Source organism: Zalophus californianus, chromosome 16, assembly GCF_009762305.2.
Source record: "Zalophus californianus isolate mZalCal1 chromosome 16, mZalCal1.pri.v2, whole genome shotgun sequence".
NCBI classification, from domain to species: domain Eukaryota; kingdom Metazoa; phylum Chordata; class Mammalia; order Carnivora; family Otariidae; genus Zalophus; species Zalophus californianus.
The window spans coordinates 10,759,347-10,777,234 of NC_045610.1; the positions used below are offsets into that span (position 1 = coordinate 10,759,347).

At 41.1% G+C, this 17,888-nt stretch overlaps 1 protein-coding gene across 3 annotated transcripts in view; it reads left to right on the forward strand.

Moving 5' to 3' along the window:
- ULK2 (unc-51 like autophagy activating kinase 2) overlaps positions 1–17,888 on the forward strand; it is an 83,095-nt gene that overhangs the window by 18,291 nt on the left and 46,916 nt on the right. For all 3 annotated transcript variants that reach the window (XM_035724568.1, XM_035724569.1, XM_035724570.1), the window contains exons 6-13: positions 2,008–2,181; positions 3,217–3,290; positions 4,977–5,078; positions 6,205–6,263; positions 7,662–7,744; positions 11,042–11,089; positions 11,447–11,535; positions 16,950–17,121. In XM_035724568.1, the coding sequence (XP_035580461.1) occupies positions 2,008–2,181; positions 3,217–3,290; positions 4,977–5,078; positions 6,205–6,263; positions 7,662–7,744; positions 11,042–11,089; positions 11,447–11,535; positions 16,950–17,121 (801 nt within the window). The remainder of the gene's footprint in view (positions 1–2,007; positions 2,182–3,216; positions 3,291–4,976; positions 5,079–6,204; positions 6,264–7,661; positions 7,745–11,041; positions 11,090–11,446; positions 11,536–16,949; positions 17,122–17,888) is intronic.

Here is a 17,888-nt window from a genome sequence, read left to right on the forward strand (position 1 = left end):
AATTCGTTGAGTGTGGCAGCCGCAGCTGAGCCTACTCCCTCTGGGGAGTAACTGGCTCAAGAATTCATTTATTTGGAAGAGTTTTGATGTTGGCCATGCCTTTAAAATACTAAGTTTTTAGTGTAGCAAATTCAGTTTATGGGGTTGTGATGAGAAGTATGCATTCCATGTTCATAGAACTATGTGAATATTTACTACAGTTTGTGTCCCTACTCCCTCTGGGCTAACTTGCTCAAGAATTCATTTATTTGGAAGAGTTTTGTTGTTTGCCATCCCTTTAAAATACTAAGTTTTTAACATGGCAGATTCAGGATATGGGGTTGTGATGAGAAGTATGCATTCCATGTTTATAAAATTATGTGAATACTTACTACAGTTTGTGTCAGAAACAGATTACACTAGATCATTCATTTCCCCCCACAAGAGGAGTGTTAGAATTTGGACTCAGAAGCAAATAAATTTTAAGTATATTCAATTGTCATGGGGCAAAAATTCAATTTCTAAGCAGCTGCAGTCATTTAAAGTAGCCCTAGAATGAAAATGGAAATGAATGAAATGGAAAACCGTCCATTCTAATTTTTGCAAAGTAACTTCAGTAAAACATTACAAAAATAAAGATCTAATCATTGGTTTGACCCACCCACAAAGATCTGGAAGAATACATTCCCTATTTTTAGCAGTGTTTATTTCCGAGGGATGACATACGGAAAATACCACTTTTTTTATGTTTTAGTGTATTTAGATCACTTTTTTGTTTTCACTGAGCATCAAGAAAAGAGCCCCAAAGAATAAAAAAAGTAGAACAGAAAGAAGTATTTATAAAGCATGGGGATTTATCTTCTTTGAAGATGTTAAGGACATAAAATGTCATTATAACGTGTCTAAAATGATTTTAAAGCTAATACTTAATTTGTTCCAAGGGTAATATTACTTTGGTCTTCTTAACTGCATATTGAAAGGTTATATAGAACATATTCTAGAGTTGTATGGGCAGAAGTATGTTCACAAAGGATTTAGTAGATAGGGTCATGGCTATTAAATCCCTAATGTAGTTCAGCAATCACACTTGTGGCTTTTAGATTCATTGTAATAAAAAGTTTATCTTTGTGTACTAACTGTATTTGAATAGTTATTCTGTGCCAGGCTTTCTAAAGTCTTTATTATTAAAGGCGCTATCTTGTTTGATTGTCACAACAGCCCCATGTGGTTAGTCTGTTTCCAGCTTTTTCTAGATGAGGAAGTAGGCACAGAGGGTTCATCTTCCAGGGTCACACAGTAAGGAGGCGGAGGAGCTGGGATTTGAAGAAAGGCAGCCTGACTCCAGATCAAGCTGTTGACCATTACAATATGCCCCAGCAGACACACAGACACACTCTAGTGGTCAATGATGACTACCCTCCGATAATGTCCGTACTGTCTCTTCATAGTAGTGAAAACAAGTGTTCCTTCTTAAGGGTGTCTAGCGGTGAGAGTGGTGGGGCAGGAATGTTGCAGCAGGGAAGATGAGGGGAGAGCCGTGTGGGAGCACAGACCCCTCATAGCTGCAAGTGGTGGACAAAGGTCCCAGTCCCCACTGGTAGACCCCACCTGCTTTTAATTTGTGCTCATATAATGGCAGGGTTGAAATAATGGACATACATCCCAGATATTTGGCTCATAACAAGGGGAACTTATATTTTGGCTTGTTGAGGGGACCTCACATCCGCTGAGTACCCGTTGTGCTCAGAGTCACGTGGGCACCTTCACCAGTAAAATACGGGAAAGGAAAAAGACCAGCGAAAATGAGAGATGCAAATGTAAGTCAGTTCTCTTTACAACAGATCCAGTGAAGCGTTTGAGGTGTCTGATATCTTTTCATAGACTTAAATTATTAGAGTAAAACAAAAAAAAAATGTGACTCCCAGTTCTTCACTCCCTCTATGTTCATAACTCAATTCTGTTGATGGGAGACGCAGATGGTATTTGATTTTGTGTGCTTAAATATTTATGCGATTCCTTTTCTAACAGCTAAAGGAACTCTCAGTGAAGATACTATTAGAGTGTTTCTGCATCAGATCGCAGCTGCCATGCGGATTCTGCACAGCAAAGGAATAATCCACAGGGATCTCAAACCACAGAACATCTTGCTGTCATACGCGAATCGCAGAAGATCCAACGTCAGTGGTATTCGCATCAAAATAGGTAAATGGCTATGCAGTGTTTTACGGAGAGGACAGTCTTGAGATTCCATAGTTTTAAGAAAATTTTTGTTCAGCTTTGTTAGAATGATGGGTTTTGTTGGTGTGCTTTTGAAATGTTTATTGAGTTCAGCGAGGTGCATTTGGATATGGGAACCCTTTACATTACTGGCAGCCTATCCTAAATCTCAGGACCGAGGGGCCCACGCTAGGAACTCCAAACACGACCCCCAGCAGCAAACCCTATCCTGCTTCTCATACGTAACATGATGTTTTATCATCATAGCCGCAGTTGAATAACCCGGGTTCTTTACAGCCCATGGGATTTTAACACAAGTGATCTAAGAGACCATTTAGATCAGCCTTTCTTTTTCACAATTATTTGAAGCAGTTTGTAATGGTAGGTATTTTTAAAAGCTTTTCTTTAAAAATAAAAAAAAATTTATTTTACCAGTATTTAAAGAAATTTCTGGAGGCGCCTGGGTGGCTCAGTCGGTTGGGCGTCTGCCTTCGGCTCAGGTCCTGATCCCAGGGTCCTGGGATCGAGCCCCACGTTGGGCTTCCTGCTCCGCGGGGAGCCTGCTTCTCCCACTCCCTCAGCCCCTCTCCCAGCTCATTCTCTCTCTCTCTAAAATAAATAAATAAAATCTTTAAAAAAATAAGTTTCTGATTTTCTGTATGTTACATCTGGATCTGGAGAAGGAAAAAAAAGGTTCACATTCTGTACCTGGCACTGATATTTAGTGAGAGCTATATTAATGAATCATTTATTGCAGTTAGCATTTTCTCTCGCAAAGCTTGGTGCTCGCTCCCTGATTACAAAACTGACAGAACAGTGACTTGTACAGTCGGTGATCACTACCAGTTCTTAGCCTGTCGAAACTGAGGTAGAAACCTTTTTCTTCGGCAGACAGACTTACTCAATAAGCTGCAAATTCCTGACAATTCCTTTGTGCCCTCTTGTGTCTTGAAGGTATGATCTATGTGAAGTGTGAGTAAAGGTATCCTTTGTTTTTCTCCTTTTTATTTTGTGAAATAGCGGATTTTGGGTTTGCTCGTTACCTGCATAGTAACATGATGGCTGCAACACTGTGTGGGTCCCCAATGTACATGGTGAGTGGACTAGTTTTTGTCTTTGCCTGTGTATAGTACGGTGCCTTTAGCACTGGAATTTAAGTATGATGCTGGTTTCCAATTAAGATGTGATTTTGTGTATAGCCTAAATTGTTTTACTGACACTGATTATATTACTGATAGTGCTATAAGTCCTCTTTTGCTTTAAAATAGTGGACTGTAGAAGTCAGTCACTTTTACCCATTAGTTAAAATTTTTTTTTAGAGTAGGCTCCAGGGGCGCCTGGGTGGCTCAGTGGTTAAGCGTCTGCCTTTGTCTCAGGTCATGATCGAGCCCCGCATCGGGCTCCCTGCTCCGCGGGAAGCCTGCTTCTCCCTCTCCCACTCCCCCTGCTTGTGTTCCTTCTCTTTGCTGTGTCCCTCCCTGTCAAATAAGTAAATAAAATCTTAAAAACAAAAACAAACAAACAAACAAAAACAACAGTAGGCTCCACACGCAGTGTGGAGTCCTTTTAGTTTAAGTTTTTTTTTTAAATTAGTTATTAATGGTAGAAATTCCCTATTAGATTAAATTGAAAACACAAATTGATGAAGCATGGTCATGCTATCCTTGATGTGTAATATTAGGGAAAACTTTATTTTTTTAAAAAACTCTCTTGGGCATTTCTTCATCTCTAGGGTGAACATGCTCATCTTTTGCATGTTATTTCTCTTGACAAGATCCCTGGATCATAGGTTTTCACTTAGTGTTAGAGGTAAAGCTGAAAAATCTTAGTTCTCCCCTTCATCCTTCCGTATGGATGTTGTCATGTCTGAAAAGGCAAAGGCTATGAAACTTCCCGAACCAATGTGAAGCATCAAGCCCGGAAATAGCTTAGTTCTGGAGCTTCAGAATTCTGCAGAATAAATCCATGTACCTATCTCAGTTCTAAGTTTAAAATGGGTTTATATTCAGTAGGGATTTCCTCTGACCTAAATCAGTGAGAAGCTTACTAGGGATGACAACTAAAAATGGTATGCCTGGAAAATAAAGTTTACTGGCTTTGAGCGTGTTGGACATTTCTGTTTAATGTTTGTCCAGATTATTGGTATTTTTAAAAAGCAGCATCTAGTGAGAAGAGGTGGGAAAAGAGCTGTAAGAAAGCAGAGAAAACAAACACCTTTGCTTTTAAGACAATCCTTAATTGTGTTTTCATCATAGTTTGTGTATTATTTTAAAAGCTTTCAAATGACAGGGAAAACGGAGGAATACAGCAAACACTTGTGTACCTATTTTCCATGTTTAACAAAGGTAACATTTTCCATGTGTGCCTTGATCTTTTTTCTTTCTAGAAAATAAAATATTTCAGCAAGAGACCAAGTCCTGTAAACCTTTCCCTCTTTCCATTTCCCACTGTTCTACCCCAGAAGTAACCTCTGTCCCGTAGCTGGTGTGTATTTTTATTATAACCTTAATACCCTTACTGTATTGCTGTCCACAGTAATATATAGAAATGTTTGTTTCTATCAATTGCTTCTTTTCATGCAACGTTGTTTTTGAGATTTACCAGTAAATACCAGTGTGCGAATGTGGTTTAAGTTCACAGCAGGATCATCTGATTAGGGAAATGTCACAGTGTGATCTCATTTTAGTTGTTTTGTTAGAAGCATGACCTTTACCAGTTAATTTATCAATATTAGTATGTAAGTAACATCATGCATGTGTCTGGAATGTTTTTATCCCCAGGCTCCTGAAGTTATTATGTCTCAACATTATGATGCTAAGGCAGACCTGTGGAGCATAGGAACAGTGATATATCAATGCCTAGTTGGAAAACCACCTTTTCAGGTAGCCTGAATCTTTACTTCTGTGCTTGGTTTTGGGATCTTCTCATTTCACAGTTGCCTTTGACTTAGAAAACGGGGAATACTTTGAAAGCAGTTTTTGGTTCCCTTGTGATTTGTTTTGATTTTGTGAGCCAAAACAGCTTTTGCTTTTCCTTTTTTTAATCTGTCTTCCCTTTGTAGTTGGCCTGGGCATAAAGCCCGTTATATGTTTGCCAGGCTAGTGACAACTAGCCAGGGTCAGGACTGACACTCTGGTGGGAAATGGTGTGAACAGTGATGTTCAGCACTTCCTGCTTAGCTTGGTTTGGGGGTCCCTGCACTCCACGTGCGGGCTGGGCCTGGGTTGGGAAGATCACCGGAAACCATCTCCAGCTTCCTATTCCTGTTGCTGCTGGGTGAGAGAGGGTTGATGGTTTAGTTTTTATGCACATTATTTGGGGTTACTCTTCCCTCTCCTCGGCTCCCCTCACATCCGATCAGAAAGAGACCCTCTAGAACGAATCATGGTGATTCCTCCTGAGTTCGTACAGCCCAGTAACAGAGAGGTTTTTTGAACCTGAAAACTGGAACAAAGTCAACTTATCTCTGTAAAAAAGTATATAAAATCAGTGCCCCAGCCATTTTAGACACAATTTCTCAGTCCAGTTGGTTAGAGTGGCGGCCGAGGGGCGGCTTCGCTGCTCCAGCAGTTCTTACCGTCCGGGCGCCACCTGGTGCTGGGTGCCCGGGGAGGGACTGAAAGGCAGGCTCGCGCTTCATTCTCTTCCTTGCACCCTTGGCAGTCCTAAGGGAAAATACACCCTGATTTTCCCCAATAAAAATGTACTTGTTGGGTGGGCTGGGTGACTTCCAGAGGAGTGGTTCTTAACTCTTCCTAAGTTTCAGGCTCCTCTGGGAGGCTGACCTCAGCAAAGAGACCTTGAGCCCAGATACGCACAGTTCACACACAGTTCCAGAGGTATTTAAGTTCCTGGTGCCCATCTGTGTCTCCTTCCACAACCCAGGACTTTCTGGTTCAGAATGTGTGCTCTGTAGCAACCCTGTGAGCATGGATCACATGATTTGAACTTTCTTCCCCATTGTCTAGGGAATAAAACCTTTTTTTTTTTTTTCTTTTTTTTAAACAGGCCAATAGTCCTCAAGACCTAAGGATGTTTTATGAGAAAAACAGGAGCTTAATGCCTAGGTAGGTGTTCGGTTAAGCTGGGTTTTATTGTCTGTAAATGCAGCATTATGTGAACTGTGTTACCGATTTCCATTCTTGAATCTTTATTCAGTTGACATTAATGTGAGAACATTCATTATAACAAAATCAGAAAATTACTGGTGCATCATAGGTGCCTGGGTAGTGCTGTACCTTTTTTTTTTTCTTTTTTAAAATGTAAAGTGTATTTAAAAGGAAAAAAAAACTGCAGAAGTTTTACATGTTCTTTGAGGGGAGGGAGATGCAAACAGAACAGATGTGCGTGAACTAGGAGGCCAGTTCCTCCCTTGGCCTCCCCTGCTCTCTAGAATAACACAAACTGGCTCTGTACCTTATGTAGATATTTATACACACACATTTACATATTTATGCACACATATTTCAATAAAAATTACATCGTACTTGACAAAGTTCTGCAACCTTTTTTTACTGTACAATCTACCTTAGACATCATTTTAGTGACAGGATATAGAGAACTATCTCATTCTTTTAAGTGGCTCATAGAGTTCCATGGCTGGATGTATCATATTTTGTTTAATCAGATCCTTGTTTTCATTTTTTGGTTACTCCAAACAGTGTTTAGTGAAGTTTGTGTGTGTGTGTGTGTGTGTGTGTGTGTGTGTGTGTGTGTGTGTATGTACACTTCTGTGTATTTCTTCAGGATAGACTCCTACAAATTTCCATTTGTTAGACCAAAAGGGTTGCTCTCCAAATTAGCTAATGCAGCAGTACAACAGAGTGCTTGTCTCCCCACATTTTTACCAACACAGGAGGTTATCACACCAGGTGCCTCACAAACAGAAGAGGACCAATTAGCTCTTCAATTTGCATTATTTTCTTTACTGGTAAAGTTGGCACTCTTTCATTTGTTTATGTCCTTTTGTAGTTTTTATTCTGTGAATTGCATGTTCCTATTAGTCATTTTTCTTTTGGTTTGTCTTTTTCTTGGTGGATTTTAGGAAGCTGTATTGTTTCTCACTTGTATTTGAGCTGTGCCCTTTTCCAGACAGAATTGGAGGTGGCTCTTCTTCTAATAGAGAATGCTAGCAAATTTTAGTGCCAAGTTGAAGTTGTGTTAAAACTCAAGATTGTGCCTGTGAAGTGCTTCATGCTTGCAGATATTCAAACAGATAACAGTAATAAGCACAATGCAGGAATCTTCCCGAATGGATGCCCTTTCTCAAAGGCAATTGCTTAATGTTTACGTTTCTTGTTTTTGTTTTTCTCCTATAAGGCATGACGCTTTACCAAGATCTTCTTGGTATAAAATGTATTTGCAAAGCTGCATATACAATTTCATTTACCATAATGAAGGCAAAAATCATGTAGTTAATATGTATAAACTCACCCACTTGGAGTTGTTTTCTTCCTTTCCCCCAGTATTCCCAGAGAAACATCACCTTATTTGGCTAATCTCCTTTTGGGTTTGCTTCAGAGAAACCAGAAAGACAGAATGGACTTTGGTAAGTAATATTTTCAAATTTTGTATGCTCTCTAATTTTATTTTTGTGTATCCCCCAAAAATTATTTTTGAATGATACTATAGAGTTTTCAGGAGAAAATTAAAGTCAATTTCTTTCTCTCTCTTTGTCTTTTTTCTTCCCTTATTTTGTAAATATTTATTGACTGCTCACTATGTTCTAGGTGCAGAGGATAGAGTAATAAATAATAAAGAAAATCCCTGTCCTCATGTTTTCTCGTGGGGGAGAGGCAAACAAAGGATAAATGATAATCACGCACCATATAGAAGGTGATAAGTGCTGTGGGAAAGAAGAGGGAAGGGAAATGCAGGTGGGGGAGGGATTGAAAGTTTAAGTTCTGTGAAGCCCTTTCTGAGGAAGTGGCCTTTGCATAAATACTTGACTGAAGGACAGCAGGATAGTGAGACAGTGGGCGATGTGCATGTCTGTGGGAAGAGCTTTCCAGGCAGAGTGAACAGCCAGTACAAATGCTCAGGGCTGGACGTGTGCCATGTAAGCTGGAGGAACAGTTAGAAGGCCAGTTAAAGACGTGGGCTTTTGCTCAAAGTGTGATGGGGAGAATGTGAGCAGAGGAATGATAGGATCTGACCGATCTTTAGAAAGGATCATTCTGGTTGCTTGTTGCCAACAGAATGTGGAGAGGGGCAGTGAGGTAGCCAGAGCACAGAGGCTGGGGGACCAATCTAGCGACTACAGCAGTTACGCCAGTGAGAGATGAAGGGGCTTAGGCCGGAATAAAAGCCACAGAAGTGGTAGGGAGTCCCTTGAATTCTGGATCTTTTTGGAGGTAGAGGCAGCAGTATTTACAGATGAATTGGATGTGGGATGTGAGAGAGAGAGAAGATTCAAAGATGCCTCCAGGGTGTCTGGCCTGGGCACGGGAAGGAATAGAGTTGTTGGTTATGGACATGGGTGAGGCTCTGTGGCTCGAGCAGGCTATGGGGCAAACCAGGTTCAGCTTAGACCTGTCAAATGGAAGACCTGCGTTCAGCGTAGGGGTGCGGATACCCAAAGGGCACCTGGAGTTCAGAGGAGAGGTCTGGGCTGGGGATGTATTTGGGAGAAGATCTGGGAGGAAGAAGGAAAGGAGGAGAAACACTCCAGAATCCTGGTGGAAAAGTCCCTGGCCTCGAAGATGGGGTTTCGGGAGACAGGGAGGGGAGCTCCGTGGCAGTTTGGTTGCACGGCTCTAGGGCTTTAGGAGAGCAGGCTCTGGGTGCTCCATGAGGCCGTGATTTTAGATTTTTACATTCAAAAGGTGAATCACTGATTTTGAGCCTTTCTTCTTTTTATAATCATTTAAAGCTAAAAATTTCTAAGTATTTTAACTTAACACAGTCTATTTTCAAACAATATTTTACCACTTGTCGCATAATGAAAGAATTTGGAATGCTTAATACTGTAGGGATTATCCAGTTCCTGAAGGTTTTGAAAGAACCTTTTTCCCTGAAATTGTTTGGGTCTCAGCTCCTCTTTGGGGGACAGTTTGTTAACTTGTTCTTGTCAATCTCATGTAAGAGATTGTTCTTCTCGATCTTATTCGTACCAGTCATATGTAAAAACAGCACTACTTATATTTAAATGTCAGACCAGAAAAACCATAAGACATGTTCAATGAAAATGCTTATTAACTTTGATCTTGACATTTTTAGGAAAAAAAGTGATGTTTCATTGTAATAGTAATTCATTGTAATAGTAATAGAGATTTGCAAAAACTTAGTCGAGAGTTTTGGTCTGTTCGTGTGTGTTATGGAAGTCCACATAGGCTTCTGGATAAGACAGACCAGGGTTTGAATTCTAGTCCCTCACCTTGCTAGCTCTTTGACATTGGAGAAGATACATGGCCTTTATGTGCTTTATCCTTGTCCGTAAAAGGAAGATAATGCTGTGCGTTAAGTTTGTGAGGATTAAATAAACTGTTATGTGAAGCACTCAGCTTGTTGTCCTAGCAAATGTCCTCAGGAGACAATAGGTCCAGAAGTTTCCATATAAGGGACAAGGTGAAATAGTCTGAGTATGTATTTTCTTAAAGTTTCGTGAAGTTGGAACTAAATTTCAGCACGTGTACTTGGTAAATATTTTTATCTTTCAGAGGGAGAAATTAAATTGAGAGTTGCCCTGTAACCATGAGAAATAGGGGTCAATACTGAAACAACATATTCATCGATAATAGTTTTAAAATGATAGATCATATCAAGTATTTGTATATTTTCCATACCATAGCAGTTGATGGAGGATGTGGTTTCAGAGCATTTGCATTCAGTTCTTTTTATATCTTTTTTGTTTTGTCCCTATTATGTCCATTGCAAAAGTTAGCATAAAAAATCTTACATGTCAAACTAGCATTTATGTGTACGTATATTAATTTTTGTTCTAAAAATGATCTCGGGTAGTAAACTCATGTTTTTCTTCAAAATCCTCCACATTTCTATTCCTTAGCAAATCTTGTAACTGATATTTACCCTGAGTGGCTTTTGGCGATTTATTTCAGTGAGACTCATGGGACCGTTCCGAGCAGAAGCTACTTTAGACTGGCCCTAAGTTAAGCTTTTCCTGATCTCGTATCACCTCATTTAAACCCCCATCGCTGGTGTGGTGCTGCCCTCCTTGCCTGCTCTGGGAGATTTACTAGCATACAGCTCTCAGACTTCATGACCCAGGAAATTATCTTTGTGGGTTTTTAAAGAAATAATGAAACGGGGAGGTAAAGAAAGTAAAGTACACAGGAAGGTAAAGAAAGTCATGAATGGCCATGTCCTCGCCGACTTACTTATCTTTATCTTATTAGCAGCCTTACTGTGTAGGTTTTATCCTCGGTGGACAGCCAAAGAAATTAAATCAGACTTAACAGATTTAAAAAAAAAAAAAAAATGTGAAACCAGCTGCAGGAATATCTCTTCTGGGATAGAAGGATGGAATTTATTGTATAAATCAGCGGCCTGGATTGCCTCGTAGGACAGTTATCCATAGCTGGGCTTCCCCTACGCGCTTAGCAGGGGTGGCACAGGTCCCAGAACACGTCTGCCTCGGTTGCTCGGGGCCTGTCGCCTTGGTAACGTGTGTTTGCAAAATTCACAATTATTATTTTAAATTATAATCTGATCATTTTGTAGATGACTTATAAAAATCATAGGCTTTTACAGTGGAAGGAGATGGAGGCTACATAAAGAAGTTAATAATAATTATGATCTCAAAGACACTGTTAAATACATCGACAAGATTAACCTGTCTGCTAGTCAACCTCAGTTTAAGGGTTGCATTCTCCTTTTTTCGTTACAGAAGCGTTTTTTAGCCATCCTTTTCTAGAGCAAGTTCCAGTGAAAAAATGTGAGTACCCATTTCTTTGCATTTTTACTTGAAGAGTGAAGGCAGACTTAAGGGAAAATTAGCATTTTGTGTCACAAAATTAATTTTTGATTGTGCTTCTCAAGATTTCGTTGAGCTTTTCTTCAGTACCTGTAGCTTTATTTATTGAATTACACAGTCATTTGTTTTCCAAATCCCAGTTGAAATAGTTGTAGTAATTGCTGCAGTTGTAGTTTTACCCCTGGGAGCTGTAATAAGTAGGTGAATGAATTTTTGGTCAACACAAAGATGTCGTAGTTTCAACAGGTTTTCTATTAGACAAGCCATGTAATTGCTCTGCAGAGTGGCGTCTCTCTCCATCTGTGTTTCTTCCCCCAGCCTGCCCAGTTCCGGTGCCCGTGTATGCTGGCTCTGTCTCTGGAAGCTCCTGTGGTAGCTCTCCATCTTGTCGTTTTGCCTCTCCACCAGTAAGTTTTGGTTTTACTAAACATAGTTTCAGAGTTAGTGCTATTGCCTCTGTTCGTAAGGGAGCCTGCCAGTGCATTGTGGATATCCTTTTGATGTGCAGTTACTAGTGCTGCTGCGGTTTGGGCAGAGAGCACGATTGTTGAGTCAGATGGACCTAGATTTGGACCTCTGCCCTTATGTAGCTAAGTATGCTTTAGCAAGAAATGGCACCCCTCTGGGCCCTTTTCCTCTAAACAGGGAGTACAGTACTCTCACCTTTTCATGCCCTAGGGGTTGGGAAGGATGATATTTGCAAAGAGTACCCATCACAAGTAGATAGGTTATAACTGTTTTCTCTATCATCACATCAGTTTGGATATTTATTGTACATAGACTTTCCAGTGGTGGTGAGTGACCTCTGAGCCACATTCTTCTGACTTCAGTTCCCATAATGATGGTTACCAGCCCTTCAAGAGTTGCTCCACACCAGCCTCTTCCCTCCCCTGGGCTTCCCAGGCCGTTTTCTCCATGGCTTTCTCCCCTCCAACCTAAGTGCTTCTTCTAGATCCTGAGAATTTCTGCTCCACTCTCCCAGGGTTTTACTCTGCCCTTTTCTGACCCTTTCCCCAAATCTCTGTTGCAGTGTGGGTTGTGACCTTGAGGCTTTTCCATCAGCTGAAGGTCCAAGGGCTCTTGTGTCAGCTATTGTGAATATTTTCCAGATTAGCCTGGCAGACATGAATTTCTTGAATTCTGCTGGCAGAGGGTGGGGCAGTGATAAAAGGAGGTGATTGTATAATTAGCGGGTTCCCCTCAGAGAGGTTAAAGAGCATGGGGCTTGGGAGCTTCTGCATTCCTTACTTGCCACATTAACCCGAACAAACGACTTAATCTCTTTGAGCCTGTTTCTCATATGGAAAGCGAGTGTAACTGACCTATTTCATAGGGTTTTTTAAGGATAAATGAGCAAAAGCACTTTACTACAATGTCTGGTACCTAGTACTCAGTAAGTGGCAACTGCTGTTATTATTCATTTCAACGAAAACCTAACAGCCCATAGCTAAAGCAGATGCTGAAGCAGCCGATCGCAAACAGACGAGTCCTAAAACTGGCAAAAACCCTTTTTGCCTAACCCTGCAGACTTAAACCAAGTTAGAAAAAGCAGATGGGCTAATAAGACATCATAGTCCCATGAATTAAAAAAAAAAAATAAAAGGGGGAAAAAAAGTGTTGTGGATTTCCTGCTTCAGTCTGGAATATAAGAAAACCCTGGATTTGAGTGACTGGGGAGAAATGCAGAGGAAGTGTACCAACATGGAAAGACACTTGGCTTTATTTGGAGCCAGGCACAACTGACTTCAGTGCTGCCCAGGCTGCTTGCTCACCCTTAACTTGGAGCAGGTCAGTTCCAGAGCTGAGCCGTGGCTCCTTCATCTGTAAGGCAAGCTTCGTGAAGCTGTGCTTCGACAGCAGCCGGAGTGGGTACTTGATAAACTGTAGCTATTATTATGAGGTCTATATTTGATACTGTGAGACATGATATGAAAAGCAAAGTTTATGCTTGAGAAAGGAACCACAGGGAAGAATCTAATTATGAGAGAGATGTGGGAGAGAGCAAGAAGAAAGGAGCCTGTTTGTAGAATGACCAAGGAATGAGAAAGAGAGGGTCCGGTAGGAGGGACATTGAATCGGAAATTGCTTTATCTGGAGAGAGCGAGTTGGGGTTTTCTGTTGGGTGGGGTAGCATTGAAAGGGAGAGCACACAGAGCTAGGCTCAGGCTGCTGGGGAAGAGACGGAGTGCTAACAGGAGTGAGGACATGCCAGAGGGATAGAAGAGACATATTTAGGTGCTAAAAACTTTGGTGGGCAAACCATTTTTAGAAGGCTTTTATTAAAAGCTAATGCTTGGGGCGCCTGGGTGGCTCTCAGTCCGTTAAGCGTCGAACTCTTGATCTCAACTCAGGTCTTGGTCTCAGGGTCGTGAGTTCAAGCTCTGCATTGGGCTCCACGCTGGGTGTGGAGCTGACTTAAAAAAAAAAAAAAACAAAACTGATGCTTGAAGTGAAAATAAAAAGTGAAAAAAGAAAGCTGGGGAATAAAAGGAAATCCAGTATGTTTCCAATTTCCAGATAGTGAGATATGGGATGGTTTAATAGGCCTTGCTTTTAATGTAACCTGCCAAAAATAAGATAATTTTATGTATGCATCCCCTTCCTTCCTATGGCTGGAGTAGACTTTCATATGGAGGGTTGATACACACAGTCATGCACATACAACATTCTCTTTTTTTACATTCTCACACAAATATCCAGCTGCTACTTGATTCCAGAGAAATCTTTGAAAGGAAAAAAAAATCCCAATCAGTCTTTGAGTTATGATATTGGCTATAGGTTAAATGCTATTCAGATAGTATTTCTTGGACATTTCTTGGTTTCATAACATTTATTAGACACCTAGTTTCTATAAGGTTCTGTTTAATACTAATGAATGAAATGACCAGATCTCTTACATTAAGGAGTTTTTCATTGAGTTTTGTGGAGAAGAGGTAGGTAAAGCAATCACTGTTGGTGGAAGCATATGTGTGTGTCTCTTTATTGCCTGTGGGAACATGAATGGGGAGCATGAAATCAGACCAAGAACTCAGGAAGGCTGCTCAGGGGAGGACATTGAGCAGAGTTTTAAAGAAAGACCTAGCAAGGTGAATTAGTAAAAGAATGGCATTGTAGGCAGAGATAATCCCCATTCATGAAGTCATGGAAGCATGACCCACTGAAAGTATTCTCTAACCCCCGGGCCCACTTAAATTTGTTAGAATTAAGTGAAATTTAAAAGTTTGTTCCTTAGTCATGTTAGCCCCATTCCAAGTGTTCAATAGCTGTCTATGGCTAGTAGATCCATGTCTCCATCGTTGTTGGAAGTTCTGTGGACAAGGCTTCTCTGAGCAGTCCAGGCTGGGTGGATGCAGAGAGCATTGGTGGTGTGGGGAGGGGTAGGTAAAGCTAGAGAGGCAGGGAACTGCTATATCCTGATGGGATTTGGCTGTGGTGAGCCATCTGAATGCTTTTAGGTGGAGGTGTGCTATGACCCGCTGTGTGTCTTAGCTCGATTCTTCAAAAAGCAGGGTGGAAGGCTGGATTTGAGACTAGTAGAGAGTAGAGTGGTCTCTCTATCAGAGAAAAGAGAACACTGAAGACTATTGCACCTTTCTTGTTTTGTTTTTGTTTTTCTCAGAATGAGGGCCTGAGTTCATTCATTTTGTTTTCTGAGAATGAGGGCCTGCGGGAAGGTGGGGGCCAGGTGAGAGAAGGGCAGAGTTTGCCGAGCCTGGAATTGCTTGAACTGGGGACCGAATGGATGGATGATGGTGAAGTCGTGCAGTCAGGGAGTGTGGGGAGGAGTGCTTTGGAGTGGGAAGGTGTGAGTTAGTCCACGCTCACCGGAGGGACCTAGGTTGTAGAGGTGTGGTGGTACCCGGAGGGTGAGAGTGGTCGCCAGGGTAAGTATAAAAATGTGAGGAGCAGAGGGCCCAGGGTGGCACCTTGGGGAACTCCACACTCTTATCCCTCTCCTTTAAGGGACAAACGAGAAGCAGTTACCCACAAAACAGACTAAGAAGCAGGCTCACTGAATGAAGGGGTAGAGTTTCAAGAGTGGTCCGCAGTGCAGATGAAACAGAGCTCGGGTAACTTTAGGAATAGAGCACGTGTCCACACGACTTGGCAGTGGGAGTGAATGGTAAGCCTGATAAAGACCATCTTATTGGACAGTTGAAGGCAGAAAATGATTATGGTGGGTTGAGCAATACATAGGAGGTGAGGAGTTTGAGTCAGTGAAGATTGATGATTTCGAGAGACATTGTTAAAAAGTAAAGAAGTGAGAGAAGATGGTTAATTAAGAGGACTGCAGGGATTTGCGGTGTGAGAAAATGGAACGTATTTATGTGCGGAGGGGAAGAAAGCCAGAGGAAAGGGAGAGGGTGAGAGCTTCAGGAGCAGGGGGGAGCTGGTCCAGGTCTCTGAGGAGGTGGAGGGGAATACACTTAGAGTGCGGGTGGGGGGACTAGTGAGGAGATCTCTTCCGCTCAGATGCTGTGGGTGCAGACAAGTTTACTTGAGAAAGTGCCTGCCTAAACCGCTGGGAAGAAATTGTGGAGTTAGATGCTTGGAATCACATCTCAGCTTGACTGCTTTTTGGCTGTGTGATCTCAGGCAAATTTCCCAAACTTCGGAGCTTTGTTTATTTATATATATATGAAATGGGTTTCAGAACAGGACTGGTTAGGGAAGACGTGGAAAGTTCTCAACAGTGTCTAGCCCATGGTAGACGGTCAGTCCTGTTAGTCTTTCTATTGTCCCTTCGCTTTATTACCTTGACACATAAGGTCTCTTTAAAAAAGTGATGAGGGGAGTGTATGTCATTTGTCTGTGTCTCACACACACACACACACACACGCACACACACACACACAATAGGAGATGGGAGACAGATTTCATTGCACCGTGACAGTCAGAGGAGCGCTAACAGTGAATTGGGTGTTTAAGATTGGGGGTTTAAGTTTAAAGGGCATTGTGTAGTATTTTTCCTTTTCTTAAATAGAAACAGAGGTTAAACAGGGTCATAGGGGACTTAACACAATAAGCTAGGAAGTTCATTGTTTCAGAAAACCATTGTGTAATCAAGACATTTAATTAGAGGTGTCACTTGAGTCCTTGAACTAGACAAATGCCAAAGGACATGTAACTGCTTACATCTGAGTATTTGCTTATATACATTTTGCAATGCTTTCCTTTCCTTCCTGTCCTATCGCCTGCAAACCCACTCCTCCCCCTAACAAAAGAGGAACAAAAGGAACATACCCACAACCTGTAAGGTTTTCCAGATCTTTCTTTCTGTGAGTGTACATAAATCTCTATACTTGAATGCAGTTATCCTTATTGATTTATTTACTTTTTTACAAAACATGGTCTCTTGCTTTCCTGTTTATAATGTTTTCTTCATTGGAAGTTTAAAACTTTTTAAAATGTGTGCAGGATGTCATTAGTCTAAAGTCCCTGGACATTGTGTTTTGGTCATCAAGTGAAGAGTTATTGAGCACCTGCTTTGCTAGGCCAGGAGCCAAATCTGGGACTGTTGAGATGATAAAAACACCCCTCAGAAATTTGAGGAGAGGCAGACGTGTACATGATAAGTGGTATGATATATTTTTAAGTATCATTTTTGGAAAACATTTTAGAAGTCTTTATACAAAGACACTTTAAACTGTGCTTTTCTAAGGGAAAGATTTTCCAAAGAGATTTTTTTTTTTTTTTGGAATTTTAAGATGGAATTGAACTTTATGCCCACTTGTATGAAGACAATATTCCTTAGTCGAATGGCTATTCTGACGTGCATTTTATTATTAGGCCAGTTTTAATTTTATGTTGTTAATTTTAGTCCCTTCCAGATATGCAGCATATTCAGGAAGAAAACTTATCCTCCCCACCATTGGGTCCTCCCAACTATCTACAAGTGTCCAAAGATTCTGCCAGTACTAGTAGCAAGAACTCTTCTTGTGACACGGATGACTTTGTTTTCGTTCCACACAGCAGCTCGTCAGACCACTCATGTGAGAATCTTTTCTACTTGTACACATTATATTTCTTAATTTACTAGCCTAGCATTTATTTTTAACTTTTATGTCATGCTCTCTCGTGTAGGCCACCTTTTCAAAGGGGGCGCTTTATTTAGTTGTTTGAATTCCCAGAACTACCTACCTACGTTTTAGCTCTGCTCAGGTCACCTTCTATAAAGCAGTAACTTTGGATTCTGAAGGTAGATGAAAAGTTTGCAGGAAACGATCTCCAATTCTGTTTGTATCCACACAGAAATAGAAAAGTCAGCAGAATGAGAGAAATTAAATTTAAGGAAAGGCATGAAGGGAAGACCTCTTTTGCAAAAACAACCTAAGAGTCGAGGGAGTTTAAAACCAGTCTGGAGGCCCTTCAGAAGAGACTGGCATGAGCTCAGGAATGAGTTTCATAAATATATGGGAAGAATTTTTATAAAGGAAGCAGAATCCAACTTGACTAAATATGGTCAGGGCTCTAAGGAATGGCGAAGGGCACCAGAAAACCTACAAAAAAAGAAGTTAGACAAAACCATGGAGGAAGAAGGAACTGCGGTTTGGTTGTGAAGGAACAGGATCAGAAAAACCAGAAATTGGGTTCCTTCAATAATTGAATAGTATCAAGTTGACCATGTGCAGGTGCAGATGGTTGGATGAGTTCGTATCAAGAGGTCTGTGGAGTGGTTTGTCAGATTCTACAGCTGCTCCTGTTAGGCATCATGCTCGTTGTTGTGAGGGCCATCATCCCCAGAGCAAGCGAGCCTCGG